At 44.3% G+C, this 15580-nt stretch overlaps 1 protein-coding gene across 3 annotated transcripts; it reads right to left on the bottom strand.

Annotated features, from left to right (window-relative positions):
• Nucleotides 1-1677: 1677 nt before the first annotated feature.
• On the bottom strand, nt 1678-15349 carry TRIM21 (tripartite motif containing 21). 3 transcript variants are annotated; one of them, XM_006062019.4, is made up of 7 exons: nt 15205-15349; nt 13165-13608; nt 12574-12669; nt 11085-11315; nt 5789-5811; nt 4463-4563; nt 1678-4167 (listed from the first exon to the last, which is right to left on the bottom strand). In XM_006062019.4, exons 2-7 carry the CDS (start codon nt 13570-13572, stop codon nt 3620-3622), a joined length of 1407 nt encoding a protein of 468 aa, XP_006062081.3. In that variant the 5' UTR covers nt 13573-13608; nt 15205-15349; the 3' UTR covers nt 1678-3619. The 3 variants fall into 3 exon arrangements, with proteins under 3 accessions (XP_006062081.3, XP_044785366.2, XP_006062082.3); XM_044929431.2 differs by lacking the exon at nt 15205-15349 and adding an exon at nt 14526-14671 and having other exon boundaries at nt 13369-13608; XM_006062020.4 differs by lacking the exon at nt 15205-15349 and adding an exon at nt 14526-14670.
• Between the last annotated feature and the right edge of the window lie 231 nt (nt 15350-15580).

A 15580-nucleotide genomic window follows, 5' to 3' on the forward strand; every position in this document is an offset into this window, starting at 1 on the left:
TCAGTATTAAGATGAGTATTTTATGAGGATGTAACATATAGCATGATGACTATAGTTAATAATACTTCATTGTATATTTGAAAGTTGCTAAGAGAGTAGACTTTAAAAGTTCTCACCACAAACATATATTAATACAAATACAACTATGTGAGGTGATAGATGTGTTAACAAAGTTTACTGTAATAATTTTGCCATATATATGTGTATTAAATCATTACATTGTGCACCTTAAACTTACAAAATGTTATATCTCAGTAAAGCTGGGAGAAAAAAGAGAAAAATGTGGTACATACACACAATGGAATATTATTCAATCATAAAAATAAGGAAATCTTACTACTTTCGACAACATGAATAAACGTGGAGTACCTTATACTAGGGCTTCCCTTGTGGCTCAGATGGTAAAGGGTCTGCATGCAATGCTAAATGAAATAAGCCAGAAAAAGAAAGACAAAAACAGTATGATTTCTCTTGCATGGAGAATCAAAAAAAAAATTGAACTCACAGAAGTAGAGAGTAGAATGGTGGTTTCAAGAGGCACAGGGGTAGGGTAAATGGAGATATTGCTTGAAGGGTACAAACTTTCAGTTTGGGGATCTAATGTATAGTATGGTGACTATAGTTTAAAACATGGTATTATATACTTGAAATTTGCTGATTTGATCTTAAGAAATGTTTTAATATAAGATATTTTCATAAATAAGTGAGGGGCACCATAATCTTTAAATTTCTTGATCATGATTTTATCATATGGCTGTGATAGAACCAAAAATTTAAAGTATAAATAGGATTTTGAATATTGACAAAGAGTAAGCACTGGACAGATTTTTAACATCTTCCTGTCTTAGCTTGTTTATCTTTAAAACTTTGCTATAATAATTTCTGCTTCTTCTATCAATATTTCAAAAGGAAGTTGTGGTATCAAAGGAGATCAAAAAGTTAAGAGACCTTATTTGAGTTGTAAAGGATAATATTAATCAAAATTAGAATTGTTGCTGGTAAAGCTCTCATTTCTCTGTTTTGTTGTTTTTGTTCTTTTTTTAATATAAATTTATTTATTTTAATTGTAGGCTAATTACTCATTTCTCAAGAGAATTAAAAAAATTTTTTTTGAAGCATAGTTGATTTACAGTGCTGTGTTAGTTTCAGGTGAATGGCAAAGTGATTCAATTATACATGCACATGTATCTAATCTTTTTCAAATTCTTTTCCCTTATAAGTTAATACAAAATATTGAGTATAGTTTTCTGTGTTATACAGTAGGTTCTCGGTTATGTATTTTATATAAAGTAGTGTATATATGTTAATCCCAAACTCCTAATTTATCTCTTCCAACCCCTTTTCCCCCTTTAATAACCATGTTTGTTTTCTATATCTGTGGGTCTGTTTCTGTTTCATAAATGAGGTCATTTATATCATTTTTTAAATATTTCACATATAAGTGTTATCATATGATACTTGTCTTTTTCTGGCTTACTTCACTTAGTATGATAATCTTATGTGTGATATGCTGGAGTGTACCTGGATCACTTATTAGTAATTATTGGTGGGGATAAAAGTTGAGATACTATGAAACCTCTACTATTTAATTCTTTTTTGGTGGAGATGCAGGGGATGGCAGTATGTCATCTGTGTAATATATCTGCAAACATCAGGATAACCCAATATGCCAAGGTATTCAGATTTTGAGAAATAAAAATTTATTTAAGTTTATATCATTATGGCAGTGTCCTCACATCAGCATATCAACTGAAGGGGGGAAAAACCCATCATCAATTACATTGACCACCCCCAAAGCAGAGAAGTAGAAAAGCTGATTTCATAATCTACCCTTCTAATAAAAAATATTTCTTTGACCCATGTTGGATATACAGAATCCAACCCTCTCCCAGCACATCCCATTCATGACGAATCGAATTCTCCATATTCTTTCTAGTGTATCAACCAACGCACTGGTCACCTTTGGCAACTTACATTGAGTTAGCTCTGTGATGTTGTCTCTTGCCTGAGGATTCTGTTGTTGCTATGTTTCCATCAAAGTACCTTCTTTCTGTCCAGTGTTAAGACAGATCTAAAAACAACAGCTTTTTTTAAGGTCACTGACATCTTTGTGTAATATCTAAGTTTTTCATGAAATATTTAGCATATGTGCTAAGGGCAATCTGAGATTCTATTTTAGATAAGGAATCACATTTCCTGGAAGGACAGTGGCTCTCAGGCAGCCTACTGACATTCACATGTAGAGCTTCATTGTGCCAACTTAAAAAGTTTAAATTCAAGAAAAGTGTGTGCTGAAATCAGGTGATGCTATTACCTCCTTCCTGGCCTTCACACCAGTTAGGGTTCAACTGGAGGAGAACAGAAAATAAATATTATGAGATTTGCTTATGATAAGAAATTCACTTATACATCTGGGAGGGCTGGCAAGACAAGTCATAAAATCCACAGGGCAGATTATTGAGGAAGGTGAAGTTCAGACTCTTGGGCATGAGTTGAAGCTGCTATTCACAAGTGGACTATCTTCTTCACAGGAGCCTCAGATCCGCCCTTAGACTTCCACCTGATTGAACATTAGGCCCACCCAGCTTATCTAGGACAATGTCCCTTATTTAAAGTCAAATCATTATGGACTTTGATGACATCTACAAAAATACCTTCATAGCAACAATCTGGATTAGTGTTTGATTGAAAACCTGGGGCCTTATAGCCTAGGCAAGTTGGTCTATCAAAAAACTATCACACTGGCCATTTATGTTGATATGTTCTTTAACCAACACCACTATCAACAAGATGTGGTTGGGAGATAACAGTGGAAATGAGGGATCATAGCTGGTTAGATATTTAACATGGCAATCTAAGACATGCATAATTCAGCCTTCATTTTAAAAGTTAATGCCTGTTAATGCCTATTTTCCTATAGGCACTGTGAAGCCACTCTTGATCAGATGTATGTTGGGAAGATAATCCTCGAGGTATACAAGATAGGAATGATGGGATTAGATTGAGAACAATTTATTTAGGAAGTCCTTTGCAAGATACATGGGACTTCCCTGGTGGCTCAGATGGTAAAGTGTCTGCCTACAATGCGGGAGACCCAGGTTCAATCTGGGTTGGGAAGATCCTCTGGAGAAGGAAATGGCAACCCACTCCAGTACTCTTGCCTGGAAAATCCCATGGACAGAAGAGCCTGGTAGGCTGCAGTCCATGGGGTTGCACAGAGTCAGACATGACTGAGTGACTTCACTTTCACTTTGCAAGATACATAGTAGAGATTGGACCAAAAGCCTAGAGATGGAGAGGAAAAAGCAAAACTTGAAGTCACATGCAGAAGGCAGAAACATGCTTTAGTTGATCCAGGTGAGTTTGGGGGCCAAATGCAAGTAGTTTATTTCATGGAGGGAATCATAAAGCAACATAGGGCAGGAATCCTGCCTGGTGCTGTAGGTCATTTGACATAGACTGCAGGTGACCTTGGGGCCAGTTTGCTTGTGGTATCCTGATACATCTGCAGAGACAAAGGTGGTTTGGAGTTCATGGGCACATGAGACAGGGTCACTGGCTGAGGAGTGGAACCAACAGAGGGGTTGCTTGTGTCCAGAGAGAATCATCTGGATCCCTATCAGCCTGTCTTAAGTGGACAGAGGATCAGAGGGGCTGAGTTTGTTCCTCTATCATTGAAACCAGGATTGAAGAAGGGCCGCAGGGGTCCAGCAAAGGCACATTCAGAGAAGGTGTAGATGAGGGAGCCGTGGTCAGTGATGTTGTAGAAAGAGACAGTGCTGGCCTCATAATCTAGGAAGATCCCAATTCGGTTTGGAGGCACTTGAAGGTGGAGGGGAGTCTGGGGGCAGGTGCCAGCCTCATATTTTTGTTTGTTCCACAGCCAGATTATCCAAAAGCCAGTGTCGGAGTTGAGCAAAAACTGTCCCTTCCTCCGCACATTGTCTCTACAAACCCCCAAGTCCCAGGCTTCCTTTCCCGTCACATCTACCTCCCAGTAAACTTTCCCAGAGTCAAAGCGCTGGGCACCCAGTACCATGGGGTAAGTATCAAATCTCTCCTCATTTTCAGGCACTTCCTGCCGGGTGTTTGCAAGCCTCACTTGTCTCCGATTCTCCGAAAGGATGAGCCACGGATTGGCTGTCTGTGGATCCAGGGTGATGTGTACTGCAGAGAGAGGGCCACAGTCAGGCTGGGAGACTGTGCAGAGTCAGCAACCCTGTGCCAGCAGTGGAGGGATGAGGATGAAGGGGTGACCCTGAGCCTCACTGTGTGAGGAGATAACCCCTAGCCAACTCTGACCCTTGCCCTGACCTTTGAGGGAACCACCTTCCCTATTTCTGCACCTACCTCACCTACTCTAACTTGCCATCTCTTTCCAACCCAGGGATGCACTAGGCACCCTCCTTATCCCCTTCACTCCCTTGGCAAGACAGTCCCACACCCGTGGTGCTGGCCTCACCTCCACACGTCCTCAGCATCTTCTTAATCCCGGGCACATAGAATACATTCCTCAGGTCTGTGGAGGCTACATCCAACTCCTTCAGGTTCCAGGATTCACTCCTGGGGGAAAAAGAATTAGAGACCCTGTCTCCAACTCCTACCTCATCCTGCCCAAATCCGATGGCTATACCACCCTTGTGGATGACTGATAATTTAATCTGATGCAAATTTGCAAACAGCTCCTGTGTTAGGGGGGCTTCCCAGATGATGCACTGGTAAAGAATCCACTTCCCAATGCAGGAGACATGGGTTCAATCCCTTGGGTCAGAAAGATTCCCTGGAGAAGGAAATGGCAACCCATTCCAGAATTCTTGTATGGGAAATCCCATGGGCAGAAGAGCCTGGGGCTACAGTCCATGGTGTTGCAAAAAGTTGGACACAGTGAAGTGAAAGCTGCCCAGTCATGTCCAGCTCTTTGTGACCCCATGGACTGTAGCATGCCAGGCTCCTCTGTCCTTGGAAATCTCCAGGCAAAATTACTGGAGTGGGTAGCTGTTCCCTTTTCCAGGGGATCTTCCCAACCCAGGGATCGAACCCAGGTCTCCCACATTGCAGATGGATTCTTTACCATCTGAGCCACCAGGGAAGCCTGGACACAACTCAGCAACTAAACAACAACTACAACAATCTGTGTTAGGATCTGTGTTAGGGACAGAGGGCAAAAGTAGGTAGGATTTTGTTTCTATCTAAGCCTTGATGGCTACATGAGCGTCTGTGTCATCTGGCCAGCCTGTATGTCTCTCCGGGTCCTAGGTCATTACACAAGTACCTTCTGTTTCACTTCATAACTCAGGGTGTCTGATACAGGCTGAATCACCTCCATGAGGAACCTCAAGGAGTCTCACCCATGCTGTGGGTCTTACCCATGGCTCTTTTGGAAACCAGTTAGATACTTTTTAAAAGAGTCGCAGCAGACTGTAAACTCAACTTCCCTGTCCATTATTTCACTTTGTGAAGATATGACATGCCAGTTACTTTGGGCACCTTACCAACTGTGTGTGTTCAGTTGCTCAGTCGTGTCCAACTCTTTGTGACCCCAGGGACTGTAGCCTGCCAGCCTCCTCTGTCCATGGGACTGTCCAGGCAAGAATACTGGAGTGGGTTGACATTCACCAACTGAGATGTCCAATAATTAGTCTTCTGAGACCAGAACATATTTTAAGGAGGACTGGGTCTTTGAGAATAGGAAGGAGGATAGGGATGACTTCAATGCATGTTTTCTAACTAAAACTCTTTTTTAAGATATATACTTCCCCCTTCTCTAATGAAGAAAACCTTTCCTTACCTTTCCAGGACACTTTTCACCTCCTGAGGAGACAAGAAACAGACAGTAAGTTCTGGAGTCACTAGTTTACAACTGAGACTTCAGTCGTGTGGGTAAAGCGATGTCACCCTGAGGTCTACAGAACACTGCTCTGCCCCAAGCCTCTGGACCAAGGCCTGAAAAATGCCTCTGACCACCTTGAAATGGATGAGGAAGCAGAAACCCAGCATGGGTGTGACCTGTAATCAGGGGGAGGAAGCTGCTGCTGTTGCTGCTAAGTCTCTTCAGTTGTGTCAGACTCTGTGCGACCCCACAGGTGGTAGCCCACCAGGGTCTGCTGTCCCTGGGATTCTCCAGGCAAGAACACTGGAGTGGGTTGCCATTTCCTTCTCCAAAACATGAAAGTGAAAAGTGAAAGTGAAGTTGCTCAGTCGTGTCCAACTCTTTGCGACCCCATGGACTGCAGCCTACCAGGCTCCTCTGTCCATGGGATTTTCCAGGCAAGAGTACTGGAGTGGGGTGCCATTGCCTTCTCCGAGAGGGGAAGGAAGAGTAGCTTACAAAATCTGATTCAGAAAACAAATTAAAAAGATCAGATTCTTCCTGATGGAATCTTCCTGGGGGAGAAGAAAGGAGCAAATAGCTCTGCCTGGCTGAGGCCCAGACCCAGTCACAAAGAAAGAATGGCCCAGTCAGGACACACGGAATGCACAGAAACTGCTCTCATTTGTGGATTTGCAGTGCTGGGGAGGAAGGGTTTAAAGCGCTGTCCTACACTATGGTTAATGTTGTCCCTGTCATGTATGTGAAACCAAAGCATCTGAGAATGTTCTGGGGCAGGGTCTAGAGTCCTTACCCAGGGACTGGCAGGCTCCTAGGCCCTGTCAAAAGTGCCTCAGAGAGCTCAACTCAGAGAAGGGCAGAAGATTTAGATCATGGGAAGAAGAGAGCCACCAAGTCAAATCAATCTTATTGGCTTTTATGTACAAACAAATTTTTTCATGATTGTATCTGACCAAGAGACAATGAAAAGGTATGGGGAAAAGAGGAACCACAGAATGCTACAGCAGAGGGACTTTTGAGACCATGTAGTCCAAAGTTTCCCAAAGTGAGGGAAGCTCATCATTGCTGGGTGTGAGATGATTTTTAAGTGGAACACACATCAGTGAATTTATTAAAAAAAACTATTTAAAAAATAAATTCATTGATGTGTGTTCTACTTAATACCTCTTACTCAGCTGATAATACCTCTTATTCAGGCGAACTTGGTTAAGTTTCTTAGCTTCAGTCTATCACTAAACCTCTTAACTTCTTTGCACCTTAAGTTCTCTCATCTATGAAATAGGGGTAATAATGGTAGCAGCCACCTCATTGCATTGTCATGAGGGACTGAATGCCGACAATTTTATGTGCTACTTAAGAATTTTCAGTTATTTATAGTATTATGAAATAAATTAGAATTGTGTTGCTGAAGAAGACTCTTCAGAGTCCTTTGGACTGCAAGGAGATCAAATCAGTCAATTTGAAAGGAAATCAATCTTAAATATTCATTAGAAGGACTGATGCTGAAGCTCTAATACTTCGGCGACGTGATGCGAAGAGCCGACTCATTGGAAAAGACCCTGATGCTGGGAAAGATTGAAGGCAAAAGGAGAAGAGGGATGCAGAGGATGACATGGTTAGATAGTATTGCTGACTCAATGGATATGAATTTGAGCAAACTTTGGGAAGCCTGGTGTGCTGCAGTCTATGAAATCGTTAAGAGTCATATACAACTTAGTGACTGAACAACAAAAAACAAAAATTAGGAAAAGTAGCAGTAACAACACATGGCTACTATTGCTTAGAACAGATTTTTTTTTTTTTTTGGTATAACTTGTTTAATTATTTATAAGCTCCTATTAGGTAAGTACTGTTATTTATATTCCATTTAAAGATTAGTAAACAGGCATAGAAAAAGCAAAATGACAAGGATGGCTATATAACTCAATAATCTGTGCAATGAGCATATACATCAAAGCTGTAATACCAAATGAGAATACTGGCTTAGGCCAAATAAGGGAGAAACAAAGTCATATTTTAATATTTCTCTACAATTCTCATTTCTTTGTCCTTATTTTCCTGGGAGAGCAAAATAACGTGCACAAGGTTTAATTTTATTTTCTCACTTATTTTACTTTTAGCTTCATTTTGTCATTTCCAACCTACTGTTTTTATATTCAGTAGGTCAGTCACTCAGTTCAGTCACTCAGTTGTGTCTGACTCTTTAAGACCCCATGGACTGCAGCATGCCAGGCTTTCCTGTCCATCACCAACTCCCAGAGATTTCTCAAACTCATGTCCATTGAGTCAGTGATGCCATCCAACCATCTCATCCTCTGTCATCCCCTCCTCCCTTTCTCCTCCTGCCTTCAATCTTTCCCAGCATCAGGGTCTTTTCAAATGAGTCAGTTCTTCACATCAGGTGGAGAAAGTATTGGAGTTTCAGCTTCAGCATCAGTCCTTCCAATGAATATTCAGGACTGATTTTCTTTAGGATGGACTGGTTGGATCTCCTTGCAGTCCAAGGGACTCTCAAGAGTCTTCTTCAACACCACAGTTCAAAAGCATCAATTCTTAGGTGCTCAGCTTTCTTTATAGTCCAACTCTCACTTCCATACATGACTACTCAAAAAACCATAGGTTTGACTAGACAGACCTTTGTTGGCAAAGTAATGTCTCTGCTTTTTAATGCGTTGTCTAGGGTGGTCATAACTTTTCTTCCAAGTGGCAAGCATCTTTTAATTTCATGGCTGCAGTCACTATCTGCAGTGATTTTGGAGCCCCCCGAAATAAAGTCTGCTACTGTTTCCACATCTATTTGCCATGAAGTGATGGGACTGGATGCCATGATCTTAATTTTCTGAATGTTGAGCTTTAAGCCAACCTTTTCACTCTACTCTTTCACTTTCATCAAGAGGCTCTTTAGTTCTTCTTCACTTTCTGCTATAAGGGTGGTATCATCTATGGGTCTGAGGTTATTGATATTTCTCCTGGCAATCTTGATTCCAGCTTGTGCTTCATCCAGCCCGGCATTTTGAATGATGTATTCTGCATATAAATTAAATAAACAGGGTGACAATATACAGCCTTGATATACTCCTTTCCTGATTTGGAACCAGTCTGTTGTCCCATGTCCAGTTCTGACTGTTGCTTCTTGACCTGCATACAGATTTCTCAGGAGGCAGGTCAAGTGGTCTGGTATTCCCATATCTTTAGAATTTTCCACAGTTTGTTGTGATTTACACAGTCAAAGACTTTGGTGTAGTCAGTAAAGCAGAGGTAGATGTTTTTCTGGAACTCTCTTGCCTTTTTGATGATCCAGTGGATGATGGCAATTTGATCTCTGGTTCCTGTGCCTTTTCTAAATCCAGCCTGAACATCTGGAAGTTCATGGTTCATGTACTGTTGAAGCCTGGCTTTGAGAATTTTAAGCATTACTTTGCTAGTGTGTGAGATGCGTGCGATTGTGTGGTAGTTTGAGCATTTTTTGGCATTGCCTTTTTTAGGGATTGGAACGAAAACTGACCTTTTGCAGTTCTGTGTTCACTGCTGAGTTTTCCAAATTTGCTGGCATATTGAGTACACCATTTTCACAGCATCATCTTTTAGGATTTAAATAGCTCAACTGGAATTCCATCACCTCCGCTAGCTTTGTTCGTAGTGATGCTTCATAAGGCCCACTTGACTTCGCATTCCAGGGTGTCTGGCTCTAGGTGAGTGATCACACCATTGTGGTTATCTGGGTCATAAAGATCTTTTTTGCATAGTTCTTCTGTGTATTCTTGCCACCTCTTTTTAATATCTTCTGCTTCTGTTCAGATCTGATCAGTTGCTCAGTCGTGTCCGACTCTTTGCGACCCCATGAATCGCAGCATGCCAGGCCTCCCTGTCCCTCGCCAACTCCCAGAGTTCACTCAGACTCACGTCCATTGAGTCAGTGATGCCATCCAGCCATCTCATCCTCTGTCGTCCCCTTCTCCTCCTGCTCCCAATCCCTCCCAGCATGAGTCTTTTCCAATGAGTCAACTCTTCGCATGAGGTGGCCAAAGTACTGGAGTTTCAGAGGTCCATACTATTTCTGTCCTTTATTGTGCCCATCTTGGGCTTCCCTTGTGGCTCAGCTGGTAAAGAATCCACCTGCAATGTGGGAGACCTGGGTTCGATCCCTGGGTTGGGAAGATCCCCTATAGAAGGGAAAGGCTACCCACTCCAGTATTCTGGCCTGGAGAATTCCACGGACTGAATAGTCCATGGGGTTGCAAAGAGTTGGGCATGACCGAGTGACTTTCACTTTCACTTACTTTCACTTTGCATGAAATGTTCCCTTGGTATCTCTAATTTTCTTGAAGATCTCTAGTCTTTCCAGTTTTATTGTTTTCCTCTATTTCTTTGCATTGATCACTGAGGAAAGCTTTCTTATCTCTCTTTCCTTGCTATTCTTTGAAACTCCATTCCTTTTCTCCTTTGCCTTTTGCTTATCTTCTTTTCTCAGCTATTTTTAAGGCCTCCTCAGAGGCAGGTATTCAGTAGGTATTTTATAACATAAATGATAATAAAATTAAATAATATTTATGCAACCACATACTGTGTGCCAGGCACTGTTCTAAGCATTTTATATTTATGTACTGAAATTGAGCAGACCCCATGGGGTTCTCCCAAGAACAGATCCCTTGTGTTCTCTGCCTCTTTTTTTTTTTTCTTTTTATAAAATTGAAATACAGTTGATTGACAATGTTTCAGATATATGGCAGAGTGATACAGTTATACATATATAGCTCATAGAAGTGTAAACATGTTACATTTATAACTAAAGCCTGGGGAACTCCTTGTCATTTAGCCTATTCCCTGCTGCCCTTGTTTACAAATGGAGAAATTAGGTCTAGGAAAAGAAAATGACTTAATTTAGAGTTATGGAAGGAATTGGTGGCAAGGTTGGGGCCCTAAGATATGTAATTTTATAATATCCATTTAACATAGGAGAAACCTGATCCTCAGAAAGATTAAGGTACGTTCTCAAGATCATGAATCTGATTGTGTGTTAGAACAGACACTTACTAGAGATGTCCATTTCTTTTCATTACTGCATGGAATATTCCTTTCTAATTTGTACCTTTCTAGGCTTTGAATGCAAACCACTCATAGGTCTGAATTCCAGTTTATTTAAGAAAATGCCAGGGACCAAGTTTCTGTGTGCCCTGAAGAGGCAGAGAACACAAAAACTGGGTTTTTTCAGTTACTCCCTGAGTCTCAGAGAGGAGCTGTCCTCAGGCCTCACCTGCAGCAGCTCCAGCGCCGAGCCCCGCCTCCTCCTCTCCAGCTCTGCGATCAGCTCCTGCAGGGCCTGGATCTGCTGGGCCAGCCTAGCCTCTGTGTCCCCCAGGGTTCTCAGCTGTTGCCTCTCCTCCTCCTCTAGCTTCTGCAGTTGCTTCTGCTCCTCTTCGGCCAGGAAGTTTTTCTGCTTTACAAACTCTTCATGAATTCTTAATTTGTGCGCCTCAACCTTCCCCTTTGGTGTCAATGGAAAGAAAGGTGGTTTTTAATCATAATCCCCTAAGATTTGGGAATGGAAGTATCTATATGTACTCCTACTCCACTCTGGCTCTGTCTGGGAATACACACATACACAATTTTGCTGGGAAGGGAGGTGGGTGAGGCTTCTGGGCCTGAGGGGAATGGGACTGGTGGGGTTCGGTGGGGAGGTGCACCGTAGTTGCTCTCCTATCACAGCTGCATCAGCCTGTGGTATCAGAGATTTCCTCAACCTCCTTCAAGTCACCCCTGCTCCCTCAATGTGCCCCTTTGTCTTCATATCTTAGCAACTGAGCGAGTAACACCTGGCCCTACTCCAACAAACCTGCAAAGCCAGGCTTATAACCTGGTTCCTAAGTTTGGGAAAAAGGAGTCTTTGAGATATTCTATGCTTGCCCTCTCCTGCTTGTAACTGGAGGGTCACTCAATACCACCACAGCCTGCCTTATGCTTTCTGGGTCTCAAGTCTTCCTCTTCTGGGATCTCTTGGCCATGAGCTCCTTCTGCTCCTTTCTAGTCCCTGACCCACCCCACCTCCTAATCCCTGGGGTGGAACAAGCTTTAGCTCTCCATTACATTTTGGACCAGTGAGCTGGACATGGTCAAGTAACTACCTGGTCAGACTGGTTTTCCTATCTTAGGCCTTTGAAAGTGAAAGTGTTAGTTTCTCAGTCATGTCCAACTCTTTGTAACTCTATGGGCTGTAGCCCGCCAGGCTCCTTTGTCCATGGGATTCTCCAGGCAAGAATACTGGAGTGGGTAGCCATTCCCTTCTTCAGGGGATCTTCCCAATCCAGGGATTGAACCCGGGTTTCCGATACTGCAGGCAGATTCTTTACCATCTGAGCCACCAGGGAAGCCCATCTCAGGCCTTTATGGCTCCCTTAAGTCTGGTCCTCACAGTCATTGTCATTTCTTGACAACTTGTCATTTCTTGACATTGGGCATCTCTCCTGGCATTCCTCTGTCCCAGACCCTGAGGCCCTGTGCTGTCATCTCCAGAGACTGGGCTCAAGAAGCAGGAGCATTAGGGTGCATCTTGTCCCTCAGCACCTTCTCCTAAGACTCTCTCTCCATCTGATTGGGAGCTCTTTTTGATCTCTACACTCTTTTAATTCCCTCCATCAAGAGACCTATGGGGCAGCTGGTTCTTGGGGAGTGAGATATAGAGACTGGCATAGCTGGACCCTCCCCAGGCTTCAGATCTAAGATTCCCTTCAGGATATGACTCTTGCCTTCCAGGATGCTTTCTTCATTGCAATGTCCAATTCCAGCTTCTCAGCCAACTCCTGCTTATGTCTTAGTTTATTTAGTGCCACCTGAAGCTTCTCCTGCAGAGAACGAAAGCAAGATGATACCCAGTCAGGTCAAGAAGTAGGGTGCAGTGGTGTGAAGTGGGGGGAAGATCATACTGGTTCTTAGAAGAGCCTGAGTGCAGAGGACAAGGAAGGACTGTAGTCTGTTTGGGGTAGGAACTCTGTGGATGGGAAGGTTTTGGAAAAAGCCTGATATTTCTTACAAAATAGGGCCACACGGTTGGGGTACAAAGGGTGGGGGCAAACTGCTTGTTTCTAATTAAGCAGGAGGCCACAAGGGAAGAAGATTCTTAAAGCATTTTCCCATAGCACATTCCTGCTCCAGGAGAATGAGAAAACTGTTCTGAGCTTGCCATTTCCCCCTTAAATAAGATGTAGAAGGCAGGAGACCTCTATCCTTTCTCCAGCCCCACAGGTAACTCTCTCCCATTCCCAGCTCTGGGGAACAAAGCCGTCAACAGGGCCCCCATCTCCTTTTTACCTGTTCCTGCCTCGGTGCTGAGGCCTCACCTGGTACTCCTGAGCAGCCTCCTCAATAGGGACCATGGGATGATCACGGTGTTTCTGGGACTGGGAACACACCCAGCAAAGGGCCTTTCCATCTTCCTCACAGAAGAGGTGAATTTTCTCTCTGTGCACCACACACAGCTCCCCATGTGGGCCCTCCTTGGCACCCTGGCTGATTTTTCTAAGGTTGTCCACCATGTTGGCTACCTGTCGATTGGGCCGGAGATTCTGGAGCAGGAAGTGGCGTCGGCACACAGGACAGACGCTACCCACTTCTTTCCCGACCTCAGAGATGCACTCCTGGCAGAAGCTATGGCCACATTCAATGCTCATAGGCTCCACCATGGGATCCAGGCAGATAGAACACGTGACCTCCTCCCACATCATTGTCAAGGGTACGGCTGAGGCCATTGGGGTGATGCTCCTCTTCAGTAGTGCTGGGGAGATCTTGCGGTGAGGGGAGGAGAAGAGAAAAGGGAGGGAAGAGAAGAGCCAGGTGAGAAAAGGGAACCATGAAAGAGGGTGAACTGGAGGGAGTGAAAACAAGAAAAGACAAGGACCTCAACCTGAATAGCAAGCTCTCCTCTTCCAGAGTCTGGGTCACTGATTCAGTCAGACATAAGGGGACAATGAGTCCCCAAGAGATAGCAAGAATTGTTGAGAACCTGAGAGACAGCTGCTTACAATTCGACTTGCATCATGTTCATCTCTGCTTAACCCCTCAGAGTCCAGGCTTTACCTATTGATCTTCTGCCTCAGGCCACTGGTCTTCCACTCTGTTGAGAAGCTAATCTTAACAGTAGCGGCCGTTGACTGTGCTCCTTCCATGTGTCAGGTGCTACGTGCTTCACATACATTCTCATCAATCTTTTCAATAGGTAGGAGTTATTGGTATCTAATTATCAGTAACATGAATATATATAAGAATATTTATTCTTACATATTCTTATAAGGATATCCGTATTAAGTACATGGGCTTCCTAGGTGGTGCAAGTGGTAAAGAATCCACCTGCCAATGCAGGAGACACAGGAGACAGCAGGTTTGATCCCTGAGTTGGGAAGATCCCCTGGAGAAGGAAATGGCAACCCACTTCAGTATCTTACCTGGGAAATCCCATGGACAGAGGAGCCTGGTGGCCTACATACAGTCCATGGGGTCGCAAAAGTCAGACACGACTGAGCACACACACATATGCATATGTATATGTGTGTATATATATGTATGTGCATACACACAGAAGCGTGTGGTTTATTAAGAACTTCCTGGGCTCTTCTCAGCTACTCTGAACCTGGCACCGCCTTTGTTTCTTCTAGGGCATAGACCCATAGTTTTCTAATATCCTAAGCAACCCTGTCTCTCTCACCTGCAGAGGGAGCCTTTTGGGGATAGCAGTCTCAGGGATCGGAGAAGGCGATGGCACCCCACTCCAGCACTCTTGCCTGGAAAATCCCATGGAAGGAGGAGGCCGGTAGGCTGCAGTCCGTGGAGTCGCTCAGAGTCGGACAGGACTGAGCGACTTCACTTTCACTTTTCACCTTCATGCATTGGAGAAGGAAATGGCAACCCACTCCAGTATTCTTGCCTGGAGAATCCCAGGGACAGGGGAGCCTGGTGGGCTGCCGTCTATGGGGTCTCACAGAGTCGGACACGACTGAAGGGACTTAGCAGCAGCAGCAGCAGCAGTCTAAGGGATCGCGGACCTACCCCACACCGGGCTCCCCTGGACTACCCCCGAGCTAGGTTGCCATCCTAGTTCTCCCAGTTTCCCTGGGTCTTTCTTCCCAGCTCAGGTGTTGGCGGAAGCAGGGCAATCCGAGCTCCTTCCAGGGGACATCCCAGTCAGGTTTACAGCCCAGCCTCCTCCCAGGCTGCAGGGGAAGAACTGCTGGGTTAGGGTTGAGGGAGACCTATTGCGAAAGAAAACCTGAGATCGAAGTTTCTAGGGGTGGGGACGGCTTGGATGAGGCTTTTCAGACCCGGGGCAGGGGAGAGAGGTCCCCCAGGGAGAGCTGGGGTACCTCTGTCTAGCCAAGTTCACTCACCTTTTCAAGACGCAGTAGGTAGCAGCCCGTTCCTTATTTCACTTTCGATTTCCCGTCCACGGCAAACGTGAAAGGGAGGCGGGCAGAGGGGGAGGAGACTGGGCGGGGCCAAGGGAGGAGGAAGGCGGAGGGGTTGAGATGCCGCTGGAGTCTGGAGCTTCTTGGAGGCTGGGGCGAATGAAAGCTCCTCAGAGTTTAGTCCTTGCTTTGCGTTCCCTCCCGTGTTCTCATTGTGTAATAGAGTGAAGCATCGTATCTGCTACGTGGAGGAGCCATGCTGCTTTCTTTGATGCTGGTCATCACCCCAGGCCTACGTGCTGTGCCCTCGTGTGGGAGCTGCTTTTAAGGAGGTTTGGATGGACAGGGGTGCCTAGAG

This window comes from Bubalus bubalis, chromosome 16 (assembly GCF_019923935.1).
Source record: "Bubalus bubalis isolate 160015118507 breed Murrah chromosome 16, NDDB_SH_1, whole genome shotgun sequence".
NCBI lineage: Eukaryota > Metazoa > Chordata > Mammalia > Artiodactyla > Bovidae > Bubalus > Bubalus bubalis.

Coding starts and splice junctions, on each gene's coding strand:
- TRIM21 (XM_006062020.4), bottom strand. CDS start 14,615: ATGGGATTTTCCAGGCAAGAGTGCTGGAGTGGGGTGCCATCGCCTTCT. Junction 13,609..14,525: donor CCAAAAGGCTCCCTCTGCAG/GTGAGAGAGACA, acceptor CCTCACCGCAAG/ATCTCCCCAGCACTACTGAA. Junction 4,168..4,462: donor GATGCTGAGGACGTGTGGAG/GTGAGGCCAGCA, acceptor CTCTCTCTGCAG/TACACATCACCCTGGATCCA.